The sequence below is a fragment of the Pelodiscus sinensis genome, chromosome 20 (assembly GCF_052426305.1).
Source record: "Pelodiscus sinensis isolate ZL-2025 chromosome 20, ASM5242630v1, whole genome shotgun sequence".
Taxonomy (NCBI): domain Eukaryota; kingdom Metazoa; phylum Chordata; order Testudines; family Trionychidae; genus Pelodiscus; species Pelodiscus sinensis.
In genome coordinates, this window is record NC_143071.1 from 17,798,025 (window position 1) to 17,823,246 (window position 25,222).

Consider the following 25,222-nt stretch of genomic DNA (forward strand, 5'->3'; position numbering starts at 1 on the left):
AATCAAGTGAACCTAGACCATTCCTGACAGCAACATTCCTTCTAATCTCTTCCATCCATGTGCGAAATAAATTACGTGCACCAAGGCATGTGCGAATGTGCACCACCCGGAGAGAGACAAACTAAGCCGTGGGCACTCAATGAATCAGCTGGATGGCTTTAGAATCTCTCTTGAGTGGCCACACAAGCTCACAATAAACACTGCCTGACAGGTGTTGGTCCCAGCTGTTCTTCAACTTCAGAGATAGGAATTCCACAACCCTTTGAAGTGCAGCACTCATCTCTGTGCAGCTCAGGGCTTGAAAAACGTGGGGGCGGAAAGCAACGGACCGGACATCATTTCAGACGGAAGGATGCTGCCACCTCACACACAGGAAAAATCTGTGAATCATCTCTCAGACTGGCCATTTCTGCAGGAGAATGGAACCTCTGCAGAAATCAAGTAGAAATAAAAGGCGGCTAAATACGCCGCTTGCTCTTTCAGGCCAGGCAGCACCACTCCAAACGCAGGCTGTCACTCAGCCCCAGAAAGTGACACTGCTGCACTTCTTAGGTGTTACAGTGTTGGCTCCACAGCACCACCTAATGGACAGAGCGCAAGTGGGAAATAAAGTTTACCAGGCATGTTTCATTGCCCTGGTCACTAGTCATCTGAGGAAGTGGGTCTTGCCCATGAAAGCTCTACATGTTTTGTAGGTCTTTAAGATGCTACTAGACTATTCGTTGCTTTTTTAAGTTTTTCCAGTTACAGACTAACTCTGCCACCCCTCTGAAGCTTGTGGTCACTAGAGATGAAAGAGCAGCGTGAGGATAAGGGGAAAGAGCCAGCTCTCCGCCTTGCAATGAATTAACTTGGTCAGGGACAGATGATGTGCAGCCAGCTTAGGAACAGGCAGTTCAAAGGCACTGCGAACATGAGAGGAATTGACATAATCTTCAATAAAAGTCCTTCATCTGCCTGAACTATTAAAATCTAGATCTTGACCTCTTGTGTGCCCTTAATAGTCCTATGGCACTTCCCACCAGGGCCATCTAAGTAATAGCATTCTGCCTGCCTAAAATCTCCCTCCAATATTTGTCCCTTCCTAAAACCTGGCCTGGAGACCTGTTGGTACAGAACTGACTATTGCAACCCATCCAACGTGTAAGTGTGTATTCCTCATGCCATGTACACAGCCAGCAAAGCGCTTTAGGATTAACATTCAAGGTGAATTCTGTTGATGGGAGAAGCAAAAAAGCATTTACCACCACCCACTACAAGCAAGCAAGGTCCAGCCCATCACATCACGATGCGGGCAAATACATCACTCAGAATGCATTGTAATAGTTTCCTCTACTCTTAGGTTTCTGCATGCCCAGGCTCAAAGCAGGGCAGAACAGTTCCATTCCCTTGTAGTCGACAGCATTACCAAAAAAAGCTTAATCACCTTTCCAAATCCAGAGTCCACGTAATCTCCAGCTCAGAGTTTAACATTACAAATGCATCATCCTTACGACATAACACGAGTCACGTCGCACAAACAGCTGTTCAGCAAGCTTTATTGCTCATTTGCATAGATGTTTCCAGCAGTCATCGCATTTCCTGAGTTTCTTAATGAGTTTGCAAATGAGATTTTAAAAGAGATGAGGCCCAGATCTGTCTCGTCTACAACCGGACTAAATGCTGAGCATGGAAATACAATCTGGAACCTCCCAGCAGACAGGTGTCCACGACGCAACAAAACAGCACCCAAACTGACAATGTCAGCAAAGGGACCAAGGGTTGCATAAGGACAGAGATTTAACTCCCCAAACACCAGAGACCTGGTGGATGGTAGACATTTACCTGATGGGGGAGGGGGAACTCTGCAGATGTGGTCATTAAAACATGTGTTCACATAGAAAAGGGATCTGAACAGTTTACATGCGACACAGATGCAGTCACAGCCAGACAGGTAGCCCTTATAGCTCTACTTCTTCTGTCACTAAAAGAGAGGACATTAGTCTCTAGGGGCTCACAGTTTATCAGCAAAATCTGGAGTCATTTAAAACATGATAGATGTGATCAAAGAGTGTTTAACAATCTTCAAAATACACAGTCTACCAAATAAAGTAGACAGCCAAGAGGCTGCCACTAGTCCCAATCAGGACTGGCTGTAGCTTCTAAGTACCAGTACACGGATGATTCAGGGACAAGTCAATTATATATTTATCAATTCCCCCTGCTCCACAGGCTAAAATAAAACAGAATCAGTCCAGTCCGGTGTAGGGTCCCTCCATGAAGTGCTGATCGGGACTCTCCAAGGCTTATTGACCCAGGCTGCCTAGTAAAGTTGGCAACAGACAGAAAGCAACACTCACTCAGTGGGTGAGAACCACTGCCCTGCATTTATCAGCTTCACGGCTAGCTGCAACCCTAGGCCGGCCCGCCAGCTCCTAGATGAACGCAGACACAGATTAAAAGGTTGGAGTTTTAAACTGTAGCTCCCCCTTCATCTTCCTCTTCTTGAAAGGGTTTATTTAAAAGGGATTTAAAAGAGAAAATAACTTGCTCAGACTGTGACAGGTTACAAAGGAATCAAGCCATTTGGCTTCAGGCTGTTGGTGTAGATGGAAAGGGGACGGTTGCCCGTTTTCTCTCACTGGCTTTACAGGTGCCGTAAAACTTCTCTAATGGTCAAAGGAGATCAGCAAGCCAGGGCCTCTCCCCCTACACGGCATCTGGTCCAACCAAACATTTATGCCCAAGTGACCCAGTCTATAGCAAGTTTCCAGGTTCTGCAGCGACCACCTATAAGACTGGTTCAGGAAGGGAAGGTGGCTGGAGTCAGTAATACATGGCCTTGTGTAAACTCGTATCTGCTTTGAGACTCCAGAGTCCATTCCAGCTCAGTACCCGAAAGGTCCCTAGGCCTAGGCCACCCACCTTCTTCCATGCAGCCAAGCACAGCAATCAGATCTGACTGTGCCCTTTCTCCATGGCAGACACTCCCAGCAGCAAGTGGGACTTGCTGAGGAAATGCAAAGGATACACCATGGATATGTCACTTTCCTCACACCCAGGGAGCTGTGCACAGGCCTCGTCAGTGACCGATCAACTGCAGCATCTCCTGAAGATCCACTATCTTCTCCCGAGGTTTGCCAGCCAACTTGCCTCTTGCCACTTCAGCAGCATCTATCTTCTCCCAGTCGGAGAAGGTGACCGGATGGACCCCTGGTGTGACAGCAAGAGAAAGTGCAGGCCCATCTTTCGCAAATGAACAAGAACGAAACATGTAAGCACACAGAAAACCCAGAACCCTGCAAACGCAGGCGCCTCCAGAACTCTGCAGGAGGGCAGATTGCAGATAGCCAGTCAACTTTGCCTGATCAGACACACTTGAGAGTCACAACATTCAGTGCAGCACTTGCTTCAGGGAAACGGCTTTGGTTCAGTTAAAGTTTTGAATTGTTGGAGGGAAGCACAGTTTAACTGAAAGCCTTTAAATACAGCAGCTACAAATGACCCTCCTGGGCGTTTTAATGTGTCCCCAAACGTGCCTGGAAGGATTTTCTATGAAAGCCATTCAAAAGCAGTAGCCACACCATTTATGCAACTGACATGACACTGCAGTTTTTAAATGGCCCTTGCCTAGCCCCTGCCGTGCAGTCTTGAAGGCACCTTAATAATTGCATTTCATTTGGGAGAATTGCAGTCCCACCAGAAAGGTGGTTTTTTCCATAACAAAAAGTGCGGTTGGATGCTACACACTCTGCTCCCCACAGCCTGTGCAAACCACTGGCAAGAGGGGCTAAGAGTATGGTTTGCAGTTAGATTGAGGCAAGATACAAAAATTAAAGGCTAGTAGCCCTCATGCTTCAGGGCATAAGTTAACCACTAAATCAGAGTGTTAGGAAGAAAATTTCCATCCAGAGAGGCTGTTCCATAACTGTCCACTAGGGAATTATTTGCACCACTTGGTGTTTTCTGACTGTGCTAATTCCTGAGAGCCTATAAGTGCAGAGTTCAAGGAGAGATTCATCACAGGGAAGGCTCTGAGAACAGGCCGCCTCCAGGGGTGAACCGGGTAGAAATGTCTCTCTAAATCAGGGACTTAAATATGGATCAGATTAGTAGAAAGCAAGAGCTATTGAGTATCATCTGTTAAATGAGCTTGATCACAGACGACAGAGCCCTTGTGTTCACACTACAGAATCTACCAGCATGACCGGCACCCTCGTGGCTACCTCAGCAGCAGTACCAAGGGTTTAGCTGCCCATGGAAATATCGTCTCTTACATTCTTGGAGGTGGTTCTTCCAGGTTAGGACTGAGGCATTGTGGGAGTGCAGCTCTGGTGGGCAGGCCCAACAACAAGGGGAGCAAAGGGGGAAATTGCACAGAGGCCTGGTGGAGTTAAGCAGCAGCCCTGACTTGGTCCTTTTAAATAGCGGTGCTGTAGCAGCAAGGCAGCAGCTGTGGTGAAACCCGGAGCTCAGTTTTGCAGAACAGCAGGGCAGAAGTGGGCCCAGAGCTCCCTGCCCCTTTAAGCCTTGCACTAAAATCAGCAGAGCAGGCAGCACAGGGTGGAAAGCAGGAGATCTCTGTCACTTAAAACCCCCATGCAGGTCCACAGTGCGGCAGGGCAGTGGAAATGAGGCAGAGTGAATGGGTAGGGAAGAGCTGGCTGAGAAGGAAGCTGAGCTCTAGGGGTAGAGCCAGGCCTGGGACTACAGGGAGTGAGGATGGGGAGGTGGGCCATGCAGAAGAACCGGGCTGAGAAGGCAAAAGAGCAGAGGGGTGCAAGCATGAGTAGGCAGGGACATCTGGGAGAAAAGCTGAGGGACGGGCGCACAGGACTGCTGGGGGGGAGGGAGGCAGAGCAAGGAAGGAGGGTGGAAGGGCACCTCCAGGCAGGTGGGGTGGATGACGCAGCGACCCACTAGAGCATGGGTTCCCAAACTGGGGGAACGTGAAGAAATTCCAGTGGGGCGCGAGGTGACCCAGCCTCCCCCCCAATCAAGTTTTGCTGCCCTGTTCCGTTCTTTTTTTGCTCAACAATTTTTGCTGCTTTAGGGGGTGGGTGCATGAGGGTTTTTCAAAAATGAAAAAGGGGGGCGTGATGCCAAAAAGTTTGGGAACCACTGCACTAGAGGGTCTCCTGGTTGAGGGCTGGGGCTCAGGGTTTCTCTGGGTAAGGGCGGGGGGCCCTGGTTTGTGACTCCTTCTGAGAGGGCTCAGAATTCCTGCTGGTGAGGAGCTCATGCTGTCCTTGAACAGAGCAGCGAGTAACCATCTCAGACCCTGGACAGCCGCCTGTCACTAATACGTTCACAGTAACCACTCAAAAGCTTTGTATACAAGGTTCCACATGATAACATTAAGAGACTAGGCAGAGCAGAGGTGCCCAAAATAGCACTCGGTCGCTCTCTATTCAGCACTCCACCTTATTGCTGCTTTGGTGAGTTTGTGGCAAACTAATCCAAAGTACGGATGTGAATGGTTAACTGGTAAGCCTCACCCTCAACAGGTCAGACTTACTGGTTCTGGTTAATCGGTGGTGGCTGAAGCAGCAGACCAGATCAGCCCCTGTCCACGGTGGGGGAGCTGCTCTAGCCCAGCTAACCCCCCTTTAATCGATTAGCCAATTAAACTTTACATTTAACCAGTTAACTAACTAAATAGGGTTTTACATCCCTAATCCAAAGGCACTGTATAATTTTCACCCTTTTTTTAATTTAAAAAGACAGTGTTCCTGGCAAAAAGTGAAAGTCAGAGACAAGCAAGAACGGCTTCCCGTGTCCAATCAGCACACAAAGGGTACGTCGACACTACATGGCTCCGTCGATGGAGGCATGTAGATTTATTTATTGGGCAAAGAGAAATGAAGCGGCGATTTAAATAATCGCCGCTTCATTTAAACTTACATGGCTGCCGCGCTGAGCCGACAAACAGCTGATCAGCTGTTTGTCGGCTCAGCGCGCTAGTCTGGACGCTCCCCTGCCGACAAAGGGCTTTATTTAAATCGCCGCTTCATTTCCCTTTGCCTACAACCCTCATCTACATGGCTCCGTCGATGGAGCCATGTAGTCTAGACACAGCCAAAGTGTAACCTAGGCTTTCCAAAATCAAATGTTAGAAAGATGGGTGGAATTTAGCTCGGGTAGCGTCCACACAAGTGAACACACCAGGAACAGCAGAGAGTGCACTGTGCAAGTTTTGCCCACTCAGGCTTGCCTGTGCAATTCAATCCTCACTCTCAGCACCATGAGCCTGTCTGTACAGAGACTGACAGAACAGCATGTGTGACATTCGTTTTCTCCTCCTCTCCCACCACCCACCAGGAAATGAGGGCAAGAGGAATGTCTGCTACAGACAGACAAAAATCAAACCCTTTTCCTTGTCAAATTAGAACCCAGGCTCCAGATTTCAGGAGACCATTCATTAACCCAACGTCTCAGCCTAGAACTTCTGCATGAGTTTGCTAGAAGGAGGTTGGTTGACACCACACCTCTGTTCATTGCTACAGGTGCTCTCACACAAGGACTCATGGATGCACATTCACCAACCTCGACTGTGGAGAACGCTTCTCAAGGACTTGAAGCCTTCCTTGGTGTCTGAAAGGTTGAGCACCCCCGACTGGAGATCTTCTAGCACGGACTGGGCTGTGTCAAAGCTATCGCTCATGGTGGTGATAATCACGCCGGTGGGGCCTCTCTTCACCCAGCCGCTGCAGTACAGACCTAGGACAGCATGTTAGACAAATACTGACATGCTCTTACGCAATCCCCAGTGCACGTGTATGGACAGGGTCCAGCAAATGCTTGAGTCCCTGTGGGGGCATTAACTACAGATCTACATGTCCTGACCCACTGATGTTTCATGCCCAGGCTGTCTCAGATGCAGTTAACCACATTTAACAAGAGTTTTCACTAGGATACATCACATGGATCACTACCAGGCCCACTGGAGCATCTGATCTGTGATGCGTAATAGGGTAGTATCTACTCTCCCCACAGCAGAGTGCGCATTGTCTTAATTGCACTGTCCTTTCCAGTGCAGAGCTGCTACAGGAGTTTACAGTGCCTCATGAACGCAGGCTTCCATTTCTCCTTAATAAACTAATAATTACCTGCTAGTTTGTGTCGTCTGATTTGTGTGCCTGAGCTGTTAATGTTCCAAAATGTGGGACAAATCTTTAAAACTAACTTTTTTAATAACAAGGACACAAAATGGTCCAGCTGCTACGCTACCTGATACCTCGATAGCAACTTCTGCCAAAGGATGTTAAAACATTCTCCAGACGTTGGTGAATGATGCCTCACTGCGCCTTTAAAACAGGCAGTATTACAGCACTTGTATGGATGGGGAAACCGAGGCACAGATAAATGGCTTGCCCAAGAGGGGTCACAAAGAATGCCTAGGAACTGGATAGGGATGGAACACTGGTTTCCTGATCCCGATTTTACACAAGCCCAGACTCTCCCATTCACTCCTTTCCACACAAACCTCCAGGCCACTTCCTCTTCAACCTTCCTAAAAGCCTGTCCCCCACACACAAGCGGTGTTACCCAAACATGGCACCCTGAGCATTCACACTGACCTGGTACCCCCTGGACCCTGCCCAGGCTGTTGGGGATGATCCCCAGTTTGGGGTCAAATGGTACGGAAGGGTCAAGCGGGAGGCTCCGGTAGCCAATGCTGCTGAGGACCAATCCACATTCAAGCTCCTCCATTTCTCCGGTGGGGACAGCTCTGGCAGACTCGCCCGAACCCTACATGACACAGGGAGTGATGGGAAGAAAGCAAATAGTTAAAGAGCCTGCACTGCAAATGCAGTCAAGTCTTATCACCCCAAGAGAAGCAGCAACATCTCCATTCTACCGCCCGGATTCACTGGCAATCCCGTTATTGGATATTTAGGAGGCTGGCTCGTGGGAGCATTCGCCAGTTGCAGCGATCAATGCCAAGGGAAAGAAAACGCTGTCTTTGTATCAGAAACAGCTCCTGGGGGAGACCCAGTGCTGGCTTCCCAAGAATCTGCCAGTCCAGCTGCTCAGACAGCAGGCAGTTCTGCTGCTTCTAATTAGACCAGGAGTATCAAGCTGTCTTTAGATTAACGCAGAAGGGCTCCCCAGAGATCTCCAGATCCAAGTGGATGCAACAGACTTTTACTCATCTCTCAGCAACACAGAGAGCCTAGCATGGGGAAGGCAAATCCGCTACAAAGAGAACTCTGAGTCCATACTTCCAGTCTGGTGACGGCCAGTCGTACGCCTCTTGCTTGCTTCCCGTCAGCAGCAGGCAGGACCTCCAGCGGGCTGCGTCGGAACTTCAAGCCCCACTCTTTGGTTGCGGATGCCCAGCGACCAGCCTCTCTCTCACCAGGTGTCTCCAGAGCCGACTTGACCATCAGCTCGGTCAGACGCTTCCTGGGTCTGGGAACATCTAGAATTACAAGAGCACTGCAAGAGCACAGGGAGCCCTGAACAAAGGTCTGGCAGTCTCCAGAGGGGGACCACACAAGGAGAGTAAGGACCAGCATCCAGTTAATGCTAAGGAGTTACAGGAAGTCAAGCCTTGCAAGCCTCTAAGCATGCATACGGCAGATAGCTGTGCCTGGCACAGCTGCACAAATGGGATTTTGTGGCTTTTGACAAAGCTGTTCCAGTCTCTGAACTCAATGTGAGTAGAAAGTCCAAGGGCACCTTAGAACCAAACTCTTTCCAATTGAGCTGGGAACATCGGCTTTCAGACCTGGACTCGCCTTCACTGAAGTCACTGATCCTGCCCTGGATGAGCTCTCCCCAATCCCAGCCCCCCACCCAGCCACGTAATGCTGTTACAAGCCAGAGAAGGCAAGCTAGGTTGGGACATCCAGCCCTTACTGGCAGCATGTCCATTTCTTCCAGGCACCAGAGGGGCTGCAGCTCTCCTGCTGCTAGCCATCCTTACAGGCTTGCCACCAGGGCTACCTGCTCTGTCAGCAGTGGCTTAGCCAGGTGGAACTCATGTGTTAGTCAATCAGTGAATTGCAAGGGCTTCTTCTGGAGCCTTACGGCCAAGCAAGCAAATGAAGGCCAAGGGGAAGAAGGAACGAGCTGTCTCATTACAACCCTGAGAAGGCAGGAATTAGAGACTAGATTCCAAGAGACAAGGGCAATGAGGGCAGAGTCATTTGCCCACTGGCTTTGTTTTAGTTTAGCCACCAGACTGAAAAACAAGGTAAGGCCCCATCACCTCGTCCTTCGCCGCTCAGAGCTCCCTCAGACAGGACCCTTGGGAATTCGCCCCGCCACGGGAATCTCAATTTCCAACTGAGCACTTCCCTCACCTTTAATAGCATCGCCCAGGCCTGTGAAGTCGGCAGAGTCCAGGAGAGGTCTGGTTCCAGGCAGGTTTATCATCTCCCGCAACTCCTGGGAATGTCAGACAGGAAGAGGTGATACCTTGCTGTCCCATGTACGGAGGAGACAGAGAAGCTGTAAGAACAATGCAGAGCCAAAAGAGAAGCCACCCTCACCACACAAGCTGGCAATGCCTACAGGCAGGAGGCAGCATTCAGCAGGTGGGCACAGTAGCCGAGACACCTGCATTTCCATGCCTTCTGGCAGACCCTTAGAGCCACAATTAACGGCTTCAACAGCTCACGTCGCGCTAACTAGACCCATAGCAAGAGGGGCACAGGGTTACAGTCGCAGGAAAACTTGTCACGATACAACATCCTTAAGATCAAGCCAGCCAGTTTTACCTTTATGGTGAAAGCTACCTGGAGGGGCCCCCTCCTCCCAACAAGCCACACGCGCTTGACCCTGCTGCAGGCAATGGCTGCCAAGGAGCCTTCAGTGATGTCTGTCTTCTGCAAGACAAAGATGCGACAATGAACCAAGATGGAGGGAGACAGAGGAAGGTGAAGACAATGGGGCACCTGCGCGCACGCGCACACATGCGCACCACCCCTTCCTTTTGCACAAGTGGTGTTCACAGCGAATGCCTTAAAGCACTGAGTGAAAATCGCGCTACAAGCCTTAGCAGTGACATCTTAGGGAGCAGTCTCAAAGGGAAGTCTCCCTTCTTTAAAGGCCTTTGAAGATGGTGCTTAAAAAGAAACCCAGCCCCACACAGCCCCAAACCAGTCATTTAAATCCTGGGGCCAGTACAGCAACCTCACCTTTCTAACCACCTCTGCTGTAGGGGTGCACACGGGGGCATTTGATGACTTGTCCCTTTACTGTTCCGCAGGCCTGCCAGTGGGAAGTGGGGGGGGGGGCGGTGCAAAGGAGACAACTGCTCCAGGGCCCAGTGAGTCAAAAGGTCCCATAGCTCAGAGACCTTTAAATCAGAGTGCTACACTCCAGGAGGCGTGGAGGGCTGGGGGGAGGGCATGCTGTGATTCTTTTGGGAGCACAGAGCAGGCCTTCCTCTCCCCACCACCATACTCAGGGACCCAACAAGGCTGTTGGCTCCTCTGCCGTTCCCTACAATAGAGGAAGCTTCGTTGCTGAGGAAACTTCCCTACAGGCTGGGATGGGATCTATGCTGGCACCACTGAAAACGTGCCGTGGGGTGGGGAGTAGAACAAAACATAAGGAGACTCCAGTACACACCAGAAAGGAAACGAGAAGGGCAGTTTCACTCAGGGGATGAGATTAATTAAGAGATTCCAGCTGGACGGTACCTCAGAGGGATCCAAATCGGATTTGCTCAGTTCAGAAATCAAAAGGTGATTTTCCTAACTGCCAGCATCGCAAGCTAGACAATGTGAAAAGCCCAGCAGGGCCCCGTCCTGCCTCTTCCTACCCCCTTCAGATAAAGATTCTGCAATCAGAACTGGCTGACAGCTTTATTAACAATGCCCGAGGTGCAAACACATTTCCAGGCTCACTTGCTTGTAGCTGGATTAGCTTCAGAGATAGAAAAGCAGGGAAGAACCTACATTCAGCACAAAAAGGGTGCAAATCTAAGGCACAGAGTTGGCTGTGGGAACACTGCATTTCAGACATATGCCATTCCCTTTTGTGCTCTGGCTGAGTAAGGCCTGTGGTCCCCAAGACCACATGGCTAGAAGCACAGCTCTCAATTCCCAATCAGTTTTACTATTTAAGGCCTCTAAAACCTGGCTAAAGCCCAAGCTCTTAAATTTAGCCATTAATGTTGGAGGTAGTAGTTAAGTTTCAATCAGCCTCTCTTCAGTTCCCGAGCAACAGTAAGCTCTGGGAGGCCCTTGGTGCTAACATCTGGGGCAGCAGCTGTAGACAGCAGCTGCTGCTAACAAGGCCCCAGCTATCAAACCAGCATAGCAGAGAAGAGATCTAACAGGCTGAGGAGCAGGTACATAAGGTGTTGCTACTGCTAAGAGCCTTGGAAGCAGAGCTGCTTGGGAAAGAGGTGCACCCTTTCCAAAAGAGAAACTCATGCTAAACTTCTGCCCTGCCAGCAGCTCCAGCAAGCAGCGGCTCCTGCTTGGGCCCTTGCAAGGAGAAAGGGCCCAGCTTTAGTCAATGTCTTTAAAGAACTCAGGGAGTTTGATGTTGTGTGGGATAAAATGAAATGCCAGGATGGGCCCTGAGTTTTACAGGGGAGACGCCCTGGCTCTGGGAGAATCCCAGCCCCATTCCCTAGAACATTTCTGTATTCCCTAGAACATTTCACACTGGAGAAAGCTCTAACACACGGCAGAACAGACTGGAGGATGGTGCTGCCCTTGACTTTTCTTAAAGCACCAAATATGCTTTTTCCACCCATCAGCAGAAGAGTAATGCTGAATCCGCACCTCCTCCAATCACGCCCCTGGCAATGCCTGAGCATTGCCAACAGAAATACGGGAAGAGCAGGGGGGAAGCAGGCTGTGAGGGAGAAAGGCGCTGTTTGAAAACAAAACCCAAAAGCCGAATCCTCCAGAGAGCTGGCAGTAGGCTCGGGGGGGGGTGTTTCATTTAGCTCTTTTGTCTGAGTTTCCCTTTCCAGCAAACCCTAATGAATTTGAAGTCAATTTCCAGCCCTTCACACACAAACTGCACTTTGGGTTCTATATTTTACAGCACCGGCCTCAACTCACCCTGAGTGTATCAAGTGGAGACAGCAGAATTCGGGCAACATCCAGAGCCACGTTCCCCTGCCCCAGGACCACAGCTGTCTCGCTGCTTAGGTCGGGCTTTAGCTGTACGGAGAGAGACACCCACTGAATAACACATTCAACAGCTGGTGGACCCTGTTATCTTTACCCCACTGAAGACTAGTTCTCTCTGTGGATGTAAGAGTTCAACCCGCTAAATGATGATAGAAACTAATAAGCATCAGGTTAATGGTTAAAGTCCACTAGGGTCCCCAGAGAGGGGTTGGCAGCTGGGACCTCAGGCATGCCTGGAAGCTACCTGCAGCAGAGTCTGCAGCCAGGATACTGCCGACGACAAAGCCTGCAGTGAGGGACTGGCACTTAGGACCCTAAGCACAGGGGCACCCCTCTAGCACTCTTCCCTCCCTACAGCCTCAGGTAAAACATTTAACCATGTAACCGACCGATTTTTGGTCAGTTACCTGATTACTATTATTGTACATTTTTTACATACAAAGGCAGAAGTTTCTTCAGCCTCCTGTATCTATCTAGTGGCCATTCCAATCCAGATAATGGGACCCAGGTAGGCCGAACAGTCACTCCTCCTCATGCAGTTGCCTAGTGCGGCTTTGTCAGAAAGACTAGTTAGCAATACATTCAGTTATTTTCCCAACTGGCAAATCTTTCAGTATCTCCTGGGCCCCCACTCCTCTAGGTCTCCTGGATTCCCATATCTCCTGTAGGGAAGCTCTATGAACATCTACTAAACCAGCGTAATCTTTCCAGCCCTAAAAGTGTCCCTTTCGGGCTTCCTTACGTCCTCTCCAAGAAGCGCTGCCAACCTACAGAGTTCGCTAATCCTCTCTTATTGACGTGAAAATTGTTCACATTTTTAACATCTAAGAAGGATTTAATTTTGCATCTGCTAATCTTTTTCAATTGCAAGCCTCTCAGGCAGGCACTAATCCGGAGCTGGCTGGCTGCATGCAGATGCATGAAGAGTACAAAGTCTTAGAGAGGAAAAAACAAACCCTTACATCTCTGTTCTCGGGCAGTCCGTTGTACCAGCCCACAAACGCTCTGGCTGAATAAACCCCCGAGAAGTTCTCCCCTGGAATGCCCAGAATCCGGTTGTCTTCAGCACCATAGCTCTGCAGAGACAGAATCAACACTCCCATAGTCATATACACGTCGCTACATGGGGGTATACATATCAGACCCAAGGCAAGTCTTCAACTACACACATCACAGAGGAGCCAATGCTCTGCAGTGGCATTTCTTGGACACTGTACTGCTGCCAGTCACCATACTATCTGCGCACTGGCCGGGGTAGTAGATCAGCACAGCAAAGATCCTAAAGTATCAGTGGGCATCCTGCAGCCCACGAGCTACATGCTGCCCATCAGGGGTTCTGTGTGTGGCCCACTAGACATTGTTTACCACTGTCCATGCACAGGGTAACCAGATTTTGCTGGTTTCTGTCTGCATCATTTTTTCCCCCCCAACCAAGATTACCCAAGTGGCAAACCTGTAAAGCAAGGACATGTGAAGGGAGGTGCCTGCTGATTGCACACAAATCTGTGCACTCTCTGCAGTCCAAGTGCTGCTACGGTTCAATCCGCACAGCTTGCAGATTCTAGGTGCTGCAGATTCCAGTGCTGTTAGCAAAACTGCCCTATCCCAGGAGACCATCCTGCATTGGGATGAAGTGGGCCCGCTCATGTGGCCCACTCACTAGCCGGGTCACTCATCGCTGCCCAGTGAGTTGTGGAGTTACTGGCTCTTCTCCTTTCTTGGCCGGCAGGAATCCCTGCTCACCACACTAGTCCAGGCCCTGCTGGGCTATGTCAGACACAAGGACATGAGGAGGGAGAGCTGGGCTTCAAGCTGCATTTTTAGGGCAGGGGCAACATAAAACTGGAGAAATGGTAACTGTGCATCTCCTCTCAGTCCCCAAACAACCATACAGCCCGTCCCTTTTTAGACCAACAGCTATTTCCTCAAGCGGCTCAGCAGGGAGACTTTGCCATAGACACGTTCTCCCCTGGCTGAGTGTCAAAGGCTGTAGCCTTCTGCCAACCCACAGCCTGACAACTGAGTCAGGCACCAGACTTGGAATGATGATTCCAGTCAGAAGGGGTCCCAGTCCAATCTGTAATGGAAAACAAGGAACAGCCATTTCTCTGCAACCAGCACTGAGGTGAACGGTCCCCAGGTCAGCAACCTGCTATGGGATGCGCACATCAGGCTGAATGGCAACAGCAAATATTCACCAGCTCAGAGCACAGATTACTCAGAGATCCAAACACCATCTTCTGTAGCTGCAAAAATCATCCCCTACCACTCATACCCAACAGGGCTCACTTCATCCTCAGCAGACAGGGCGGGTTCAATGATTAGAACACCAATCTGTGACTGGGAAGATGTGGATTCAATTCCCTGCTCTGCCACAATCTTTCAAGTGACCTTGGGCAAGTCACTTAGCCGCTTCATGCCTTGGTTTCCCATCAACCCTGCCCTGCCATATAGGGGTGCTGTAGAGAAATAGTTAAAAATGGTTGGCGAGGTGCTCAGACATTATAGTGACGGAGTACCTAAGAGAGAGACAGATTCCCTCCCCATTAAAAACCAAACGTCACAGAACGGGCTAAACAGATCCAGCAGATACCCCCAAAACCATGTTGGATCTTTCCCAGTCCCTTCCCCACAGACACAGGAACCAGTAACTCACCAGAACCACTGCATGATAAGCCTGCTCCAGCTCCTCCACCATCACGTCCTTCCCAATAGTGACGTTCCCATAAAAGGAGCAGCGATCGGAACGCGCCGTCTGAGAAAATGTGTTGATTACATTCTGTTGGGTCAAAAGAAATTTGAAAGGGTTTAAATATAACAGCAAAGCACAGCCAGAGATGGGACAGAGGCATGGTCCCTGGATGAATACGCCCTCAATGCCCCCACACAGCCTTGAAGTTATAGGTCAGCGTCTCCTTCCCTAATTCACACTGGCTGCTCCGAGATGTGTTGCTCTTCTTTGAGAAAAGCTTGAATATTTCATTTTAAAATAAACACAGCTATCCATGGCTTGGCACCACACCAGTCAGTTCTGTCGAAAGGAAGCATAGATAATTTTTAGTGGGTATTGCAAAGGGCAAGAAGCAGGAACAAGATCCATTTACGGCTGGTGTGAGTTTGCCCCACTGAAGAGAACACCTGGCTGGAAGTTTTGCTAGGTTGAATTTTTGTCCCTGGAACAGTCAAAACAAGCAGGAAAAGGAGCAACTCAAAGTTCCAGCCGGCACAGCACAGAAGGCCAGAGTCTGGCTGGATTTTGGGGGCCTCATTTAGAAGCACTCTTTCATTTTTCAGTAAGAACCTCACTGGTTTTAATAAGTTGACCCTTCATGACAGGTCCGGTCACTCCCTGGTTTATCACAGACCATGCTGCTGCAGTGTACTAGCAAGAACACCTTTCCTTAAAGGAGAAATCCTGAGACACCAATACGACTGAATAATTTCAGCGCTGACTTTCTGAAGCAAGTGTCCTTGCCTTCCTCTCCCAAGTTTTAAAATAAAAGCTCCTCTTGAAACCAGACTGTGCAGCAATTTTGATATGCACCTCCCTCATTTTCAAGCTTTCCTCCCCCATGTCAGTCTCCAATGCCTCTGCCTTCCAGTACCTTTTTCTGTTCGTCAAACACCACTTCAGTGCCTCAAATGCCTGACCAGACCTGGTCTGGCCACAGAGAACAGGCCCCATTGTACAGAGAATCCCCTACCAACAAGAACTGCACCTAAGAATTTTTATACTAAGAGGAGAGACCTGAGAGGATGTACAACTCATTGTCCGCTTATGCGACTGAGCTGAGAACACCCATTTCACCCCTCTGACAAAGCTTCTGAAACGGACTCTCCATTTCCACCATCCCTCCCAGGAGGCAATGGAAAAGCCAATACTCACTTTGACTTCCGGATGATCTGGTGCCACTCCAAAACGAACAAGGCCAAAAGGAACCGGCAGCTTCTCATAAATATCCACCTGGGCTAGCTGGTGGTGCTAGAGGAGAAAAGCAAGTTCACAATTATGATATAATCAACCAAGACAGAACAGAAACACACAAGCTAAACGGCTAACAGGCACCAGCATCAACCTTCTGCTGCAGAAACAGGCTGTGCATCAAGAGTCACTGAACTTCTTGAATCTGCAGGCACAGCAAAAACTGAGAGTAGGCGTGCGGGGAGTCTGTAGTTCACAGGGACCCATATAAACTTCCTGAACACTGGGGTCATCATGCAGGAACGGAAGGCAAGATATAGCCTATCCTCTGTGTCCCTACAGTCTTTATCAAGGGTCTGCTTTTACCTCTGAATGCACAGGTCGCAGAACATCTGGTAAGTCCAGCTGGGGCAAGAATATTTACATCAGCAAAGCTGTCTGAATTTAATTTTGGTTGTAAGATGTTGTGTTCAGATAGTAAGGAGGCGCATACAATGGTGACAACAATTGTCTGATCTTATAAAGACTAGCTGTCCTAACAGTACTCACATGTTCTGGTCAGTCACCAAAATAAAAGTAAACTGATGTATGCAGAATGCTGGCTTGGAATAAAAGAAAAGAGGCTGGCCAGACTACTCCCATCCTCAATTAACGTTTTAAAAAATTAGTATGTGGGGACCAGATGCACTAGAAATGTACAATATTGTGCATTTTAGGCTTGTATGCACTTCCATAGCAAAACTCTCCTGCGTTCAGCTAAACCATATTATCAGGGTGGAATAAGAATGTTAAGAGGCAGGTAATTGGCTAATCGTGTAGTCAACACAATTTGTATCAACTGATCGTGTAGCCCATAAGAGAAGGCGCTCTGTCCCAGCTCGTGATGAGTCCAGAAGCTACCCCCCGCTGCAGCTCTGCAGTTTAAGCGTAGCAATAGCCAGGCACACAGACAGCGTGATTCCTACTACATTTAAACTGCAGAGCTGCAGCGGGGGTAGGTCCCAGACCAGTCCCAGCTCATGCCGGGTCCGGGAGCAACCCCTACTGCAGCCCCTGTTGGCAGAGGCCCCCGTCTCCAGCAGCCAGTGCGGAGCAGCCTGTGCTCACAGTGAACCTGGGCCGGCTGCAGGCTGAGGCAGCTTCGTGGCAGCGTCCCCTGTTCTCCCCTCACCCACATGGAGTGCCAGCTCCCCCCCACACCCTTACTGTCTCTGATACAGAGGCAATGGGGGAGAAGGAAATGCAAGTAGTCGACTACTCAACTACTCGCTTACATCCCTAGAGTGTAATGCAGTGGATTCTGCCAGCCTGCCCCAATAGTAAGAGGAAAGGAACTATTTAAAGAAACTTTACACAAGGATCTCTCTTCTGACCTGAGGATTCATTAACTTGTACCAATAGGAGCACCATATTGAGCTAGAGACTATGGCCTGTTTGATTTTTGTGCAGTAACTGTTTTATGTTAGAACATGCCCATTAGGTCAGTGAAAGGAATACGAGATACTGCAAAACATTGCCAGCAGAAATCCATGTATGACCAGCCCATCATGGAGAGTATGGCACAGGACATTTAAGCAATTGGTGCAGACATATATAGGGTGAAAGATCAGTTAATGATGCCAGCCAAGATTCTGAAATCTTGCTGCTGATTAAAGACATTTTAGGTTTGCAACTTGTATGTATTTTAGAGACAGACTTTTTGCTTTAAGTACTTTGCCAGCAGTTATTTTGAGACAGTGTCTCTGTTGTGCTACCTGTGGAGATTAAATAGCCCTGAAATTTGTCCTTGTAGTTCACTAATGGCTAAAATGCAGAGTATTATACCAAAGCATGCTCAAGAGTACTTCAGAGACAGCAAAAAGCAGGTAACCTCACTTGATAAATCACCTGTGGATGAGATTTATTCATTAGCAGCATCCTCAGCAGGTTCTGCAATCTAGTCTCATAATTTTGTCCTAATTTATAGTGATGATTTGTCCATAAGAAGCTGAGTTAGAGGTTGTGCTGCACCTAACAGATGGGCAGTCCACTAGAATAGATGCAAATGTTAAACCACCTTTGCACGCTTCTGATCCCAGACTGCTATGGGAACCAAGTTGGCTCCATGCAGAACTTCAGCAGATCAGAGGCTGCTCTAGTTTACTGAAGCTTCCCCAGTGGTGCCTGCACTTCACCATGCAAGCCAGCTCAGCCACAGCAATAGGCAATACAACTCCATCGCTGCACACGCTTTTCATCCTGGCTTGACGGGGACAGCACAGAACCACTATGGCAACCCAGCACAATACAGGCACCAGAAGAATCCCCCCAGAATTGTTGCAGGATGGCTACAGCCCATATGTCAGCAAGCAAGAGGCTGAAAAATCTCCCCTCGTGTTGAAGGAAAACCAATTACCTTCAGGAGGTGCTGGGCAGTGTAAAACCCAGCAGGTCCACTCCCCACGATACATATCTGAGGAGCAAGGGCAGCCGTAGAAAGCAGTTTGCTGAAGCCTGAGCAAAGAGCACAAAAGCAGTCAGTGAGCAGAGAAAATACTACCCTTGACACAAATACCTTTTCTCCTGCTAGGATTTCCCACGCATGCTGGCTGGCCCTCGAAATTGGGAGGGATGCTAATGGCTTCTAAGAGCTAGTTCTTCTGTATTTGAGAAGCACAGGACTTTGAAACAGAGGGATGGATGTTACCCTCAGGAACATGTGTACATACCATGGAAAGGAAAGGATAGCCAAGCCACCAACAGGAAAATATCAGGGATTCTGAAATACCCAGGGATTCTGCCAGGTAACAGACTTCCCCTTTGGAAGGGAATCTTTGCTGAAACACGGCATAAGACAACCTTCCTTGTGGATTACTTTTTAAGTCCCTTTCTGTGCTACTCTCTTGCCCCCCTCCCACTTGAAACTTTTCTCCTGAGACACAAGCCCAACCAGAGACCTTGCTGCAATGGTAATCTAGTGTTTCATGTTCCCCACAGTGCAGGCTATTCAGAGAACAGGCCATCAATAAACTTTAATGTGATCCGATTAAACAGCAATCGGAAGGGCCAGAGACAAAAGAGCAATTTCAGCCATAGCCCAGCACGACCTTGCCAGTCAGCTGAGAAGTTTTATTCCTCTAAGTACAAAGGCATTCAAAGAAAAATGCATGGGGGTCAAATGCCAGGAACAACCCCTCCCTGTCAAACCCTGATATTTTTCTGAAGTGTCCTTGATATGTGTATTTTAGAAGCAGCTACCCAGCTCCACTTCCACTGTCCCTGTAGAGTCAATTGGACTCTTAGAAATGGAGCGTGTCTGGGGAAGGCACTGAGGAGTAGGAGTCATGATTCCATTCCAGACTCCGAAGGTAGCTGGCCTTGGGAAGTCACCTCTTGATGCCACCATTACACCTGTAAATCAGGTACAGAAATTCCTACCTACCTCACAAGGAAATTGGGGCTTCATTAATTAATATGTTAATTAAAGCACTTTGACTCCAAAGGAAAGACATGATAGAAGTACAAGTCAGGAACAGATTTTCCTCCCTCCTCTGAAAGGGAGAGGATATGTGCGCATGGGGTGGGGGATAATTTTTAGTGACTCTACACTTGGTGAACGGTGGCAGCTGGACATCCTCGGAGACTGAAATTCTCTCTTCCCAGAACAGCTATGGTACAGGCAATAGCAATGCAAGAGTCCTCCCCTTCCCACTCCAAAAAGTTGACTTACCCTGACCTCGGAGGACAGAAAATAGTTGAGTTTCCATGGTTCATTCAGACTTTAGGCCTCTACTGAGGCTGCCAACCAAGCCCCCAAAATAGCATTAACCATGAGGGCAATTTTTTAGACATGGAAATTTGTTCATCACATACTGGACTAAACCAGCTCATTCTTCTGAGGCCTGTCAGCAGGCAACAATAAAGTCGCTACTGATTTGTGCTTAAACCAGCAACCCAACAGGTCTCTGAAGACACTAACAAACAACACTCCCAGGCACACAATCCTACATCCAAATGTACATGTATTTAACAAAGAGAGGGGCTCTAGCTCTTGAAATGCTAACTGACATGGTGGAATAGTGATAGAAATGTAGCCGTGTTAGTCTGGGGTAGCTGAAGCAAGTGGATCTGAGGAAGTGGGTCTGGCCCATGAAAGCTCATCATCTAATAAACCATCTTGTTAGTCTTTAAAGTGCTACATTGTCCTGCATTTTGATATGGTGGAGTCTTCCAAACAGGCATTGCTGCAGGGTACTTTTACTTCTAGTCACCCTAGAAGTTACTAACATCAGGAAATCAGTGGTTTATTTACAACACTGTATTGTATTGAACAGTGTTACTTGAAGAAAATGAACCTAGGCACTCAAGTTACATGACAAGAATAAAAGGAAAAGTTGATCAGTTTGAAAGTGAGTCATATTCACTCAAATGCCTCTATTTTAAGGCTAACTCCATAGGCTGCACCATTTGATAAAAATTTCATCTTTTTTAATATTTCTCCTCCCTTCCAGAGGCCACCAAGCATCTCAGACTGACACTAAATACAGGACAGATATTTTCATGGCATTCTTGCCGCTTACTTCCAACTCTTTTTCTGGAAAAAAAATCTTGCAAGTTCAGAGCCTAACAGCAGATTAAAAGTTTAAAGTAGTTTTACCAACTTGCATTGCTATATATGTAGCCAGATGAACTTGCTCTGCTCTCTCATTGGTCTTTTCCCTTGTTGCATCCAAATCTCTCTCACCTGCAGTGGTTTTAGTTGCTTTATTTTTAAATCAGCCAAACCAATTTAATGTCATCAGCTGTCTCACCAATCACTTCTACATCACCTAGCATCACACTTCCATGAGAGATTGTCTCAACTCAATTTGAGACACATGGTGCTTCAGAATAAAGCATCCACACAGGTGTTCATCTTCCAAAAACATCAGGCCCAAAGATTCCTAGGGGTCTCTGTTTTATTCACTCTTTCAGAAAGCAGCTTCCAGAAGAAGCCCTTGCAATGCAGATTCCAGGGCACAACATCTGTGGGACAGGAACGGTGTTTTGGCCATTTCAGGGTAGGCCTATTCCAAGGTAGCATAGTCCTTCCTTTGGGCTATCACTTCTGTGAGTGAAGACTCTGGATCCTTGCAAACAGCCAAGCTCTTTTTGTGAGCACAGGCTTCATGGCCAGTTACTGTTCTTAAGCATGTGGACATTGAAGAATCAGCTGGCTCCTTCACCTCATTCCCATCTCATTATCATATTGCTCCCTGCATTTCCTCAGTGACACAGCTCCCATTCCTCTACACCCCAACCACTGCCTCCACAGCACACCTCCTACCACTTCATTTTTCATTCCCTAAGGCAACGTTTCTCAAACTGTGGGTCGCAACCAGTCGTGAGCAACTTAGAGGGGATTCAGTTTTTCCATTTGCGACCCCTCTCTCCTGGGCTGCGATGAGCAGCAGGGCAGTTTAAGGCAGCCACCGGCAAGCCACGCAGCATGGCTGGGGCCGCGGGACTCCAGGACCACGGCTCAGCTGCAGCAGGAGGCAAGGCGGCAAGAGAGTGAGGCCAGCGCAGGAGTGGATGCAAGAGGGGCTGGCTGGGGCATGGTTGCCGGGCAACCGAATGCTTCCCCAGCTGGGAGAGGGCAGGGTCCCTCAGGCAGCGGGCTGGGGGATTGGGTTGGGGCAGAGGACCCGGAGGTAAATAAGGGCACATGGGGGTCAGAGGAGGAGACACAGGAAAGGAGTGGAGGATGGAGGCGAGGAGAGAGAGAAGGAACTAAAGGGACACCGAGTAGAAAAGAGGCACAGAGGAGAAAGGGGGGGGGGAGCTGAGGACCACAAACACCTTAAAGGAACCCCAGGAGGGCAAGGAGTCTGGTCAGAAGGGGGGAGGAAGTGACCCAGAGCAGTGAGGGTGGGGCGGGGTCATACACATTAGCATTTTAGGGGGTCATGGTATCACAAAGTTTGAGAACCCCTGCCCTAAGGCTCTCCAGCACCACTGAGGCCAAGTTCCCATTTCCCTGCCCTCTCCCGACCATCTATTGCAGTGGTTCTCAACTGGGGTACACCAACTCATCTATAGATTTGCCTAGTTTCATAGCAGGCTACATAAAAAGCACCAGATAAGTCAGTACAAACTAACACTTCATACAGCACTGAATTGTTTATATTGCACTATAGATAACACACCGAAATGTAAGTACAGTTATATTCCAATTGATTTATTTTATAGCTGTAATGGTAGCAATAAGCAAGGGAGCCATGTATCAGTAGAAGTGTGCTGTGACACTTTGTTTGAGTTTACAAACTAGCAGTTTTTAAGTGGGGTGTAATTAGGGGTACCCAAGGCATAGCAGACATGAAAGGAGCACAGTAGAGGACAGGCTGAGGGACACAGCTCTATAGCCTGGCTCCCATGCCCAGCTCTCTGGTACCCCCCAGTCAAGCTCCCTCTAGCCAACTCCACTCACCCTATGAGCGAGCTCTCCTTCCCCACCGCCCTTTCCCTGGTCCGATCCCCCCCCACAGCCGGCTTCCGGCCCTCCCCATTGGTCCGGTCCCCCCCAGATCCCCGCCCCCACATTGGCCCGGTCCCCCCACAGCCCGGCTCCTAGCCCCCACATTGGCCCGGTCCCCCCCAGATCCCCGCCCCTATTGGCCTGGTCCCCCCCAGATCCCCGCCCCCCCATTGGCCCGGTCCCCCCCAGATCCCCGCCCCCCCATTGGCCCGGTCCCCGCACAGCCCTGCTCCCAGCCCCCCCATTGGCCCGGTTCCCCCCAGATCCCCACCCCCCATTGGCCCGGTCCCCCCACAGGCCTGCTCCCAGCCCCCCCATTAGCCCGGTCCCCCCCAGATCCCCGCCCCCCATTGGCCCGGTCCCCGCACAGCCCGGCTCCCAGCCCCCACATTGGTCCGGTCCCCCCCAGAGCCCCGCCCCCCACTGGTACGGTCCCCAGCCCCCCCATTGGTCCGGTCCCCCCCAGATCCCCGCCCCCCATTGGCACGGTCCCCAGCCCCCCCATTGGCCCGGTCCCCCCCAGATCCCCACCCCCCATTGGCCCGGTCCCCGCACAGCCCGGCTCCCAGCCCCCACATTGGTCCGGTCCCCCCCAGATCCCCGCCCCCTATTGGTCCGCGCCAGCGGGCGGCCTCCTTACCCGCGAGGCCGCCGTCAGGCCGCCAGCGGCGGAGAGGGGACCCCCACTTCCAGCAGACGAGGCCGCAGCTCAGCCCCATGCTGAGAGCGCGCAGGGAACACCCCCGCCCGCCGGACACGCTCTGCCTCCTCCACACTCCCACCCTCCAGGCCGAGGCTCCGCCCCGCTTCAGTCGTAACCAATCACATGGCAGAACGTCCCCTTTTATTAGCATAGCCCGGCCCCTGGCGCACAGCTCCCGCCCCCCGCGTACTCAAGCACCAAGTCTAAGGCGATCGTGTAATTAGCCTAACCACGCCCAGTCAGAACACCGCCCACAGCATAGAGAGGAAGCGCCCCTTCCCGGCCTGTGCATTCCGTCTCTATGGTTTATCCTCCCGCGCGCACAGCTAGGCGCGCCCCTAGCCTGGAGCGCGAGGGGGCCAGTGTCTGCAAACCAATCCCTGCTAGGAAGAACCATAGAGGCGGGAGGCCAGGCACATTGGGAGGAGAAGGAGCCAGAGGCCACTGGTCCCAAACAGGCTGTTACCTCCTCCTCCCCCCACCCCGTGGGAAGGGTCATCTGGATGGTCCCAGCACAGCTCCTATCACACAGTCCCTGAATCCTCTGCATGGGCTGGGAGTTAGACTGAGGTTCTGTCTCTGCCACTGACTTCCTGTCTGACCTTGGGCAAGCCTCCTAGCTGTGTAATGCAGCGCCTCTGGGGTCTGGGTTGTGTTCCATAACTGACCATGTCTATTAACTTCTGTGTTCCTCTATTTTCTAATGTGTACAATGGGGATAACAGTGTACCTCAGGCCCCCAGGGATTAATTCATTATTATTGTAAAAGGCTTTGAGATCCTTAGACCAGTGGTCTCCAACCTTTTTACACCCAAGATCACTTTTTAAGTCTCAGAACAGGCGATCTACTGCCCCGCCCCTTCCTTGAAGCCCCGTCTACATTACATGAGGAAATCTAATGTAAATGTACTGCGCAGGTGCACAGTTCAGAGAGGGCTCAAGAGCTACTCTTAGAGCCCCTGAGATCTACCGGTAGATCGTGATCTACTGGTTGGTGACCACGGCCTTAGACTGACAGTGCTATAGAAATGCAGAGTCCTACATTATTACTGCAATGCTGACATGCCGAAGGCACTCAGCCAGACAAATAGCCACACTCAACCAACCAAATAGTCACATGTGGCTAATAGCTAGCATGTTGGACACCGCAGGTGTAGAACATAAGACTTTTTCTTCAGTAACAAATATGACTTGGTTGTGATCTCTTTCCCAGGGACTTTAAGGATAGAATGTTCCATCTTCAAAGCAATATACCATGATTAATCAGTCCATATAATTATTTAAGGTCCTTATTTTAGTCCTGTTCCTATTGAAGTAAATGGCAAAACTCCACTGGCCTTTAGGATATTTTATTATTATTATTATTATTATTATTATGTATTTATTTACAAAACCAAACTCTAGGCACACCTGCCAGATTTACAGGGGGGACACATAATATTTGCAGATCCTCAAACCTCTCTCCTTCACATCTGATTTCTCTCAATGGCTCACTGCCACAGCAGCCCATATAAACACATGTGCCTTGCACCAGGCTTTGAAGGTCATCTACAGACCTGGGCTATTTTGGACCAGCTCTCTAAGGCCTGGTCTGCACTAGGAAATACCTTAGTCCGAAATACGCCCCCAAGTTCAAATTTGTAAGTGGCATCCACATTACCTAGCCCGTTATTCTGGAATAAGGGGTTGTGGAATTCAAACTCTGTACTCCTGTGTTTCATGAGGAATAACACTAATTCTGAACTTGTAAGTCTGCAATAATGTTAGTGTGGACATTCCGGTGCCACTATTTCAAATTAATTGGCCTCCAGGAGGCCTTCTGCAGCTCCCCAGAGTGCTTCCTTAGGCTCTAAGTCTGAGGTAGCGCATCCACATTAACAGAGCCTACCTTGGACTACATTTGATTCTTCCCCATCTTGAGGATACACAAGTTCGAATTTGTAAAATCGTGAGTCCAGAAGTTAAATTTAGTAAATTCGAAATAATCTTCTAGAGGACCCTGGTGTCAGTGTGGA

General features: G+C 49.5%; 1 protein-coding gene across 1 annotated transcript; it reads right to left on the bottom strand.

Moving 5' to 3' along the window:
- Nucleotides 1-1,521: 1,521 nt before the first annotated feature.
- Nucleotides 1,522-23,299, bottom strand: FDXR (ferredoxin reductase). The gene is made up of 12 exons (XM_075903706.2): nucleotides 23,145-23,299; nucleotides 18,404-18,501; nucleotides 15,973-16,068; nucleotides 14,743-14,865; nucleotides 13,049-13,162; nucleotides 12,015-12,116; nucleotides 9,708-9,815; nucleotides 9,291-9,375; nucleotides 8,205-8,404; nucleotides 7,560-7,731; nucleotides 6,526-6,699; nucleotides 1,522-3,192 (listed from the first exon to the last, which is right to left on the bottom strand). The coding sequence occupies exons 1-12, from the start codon at nucleotides 23,221-23,223 to the stop codon at nucleotides 3,062-3,064; spliced, it is 1,482 nt and encodes a 493-aa protein (XP_075759821.2). The 5' UTR covers nucleotides 23,224-23,299; the 3' UTR covers nucleotides 1,522-3,061.
- Between the last annotated feature and the right edge of the window lie 1,923 nt (nucleotides 23,300-25,222).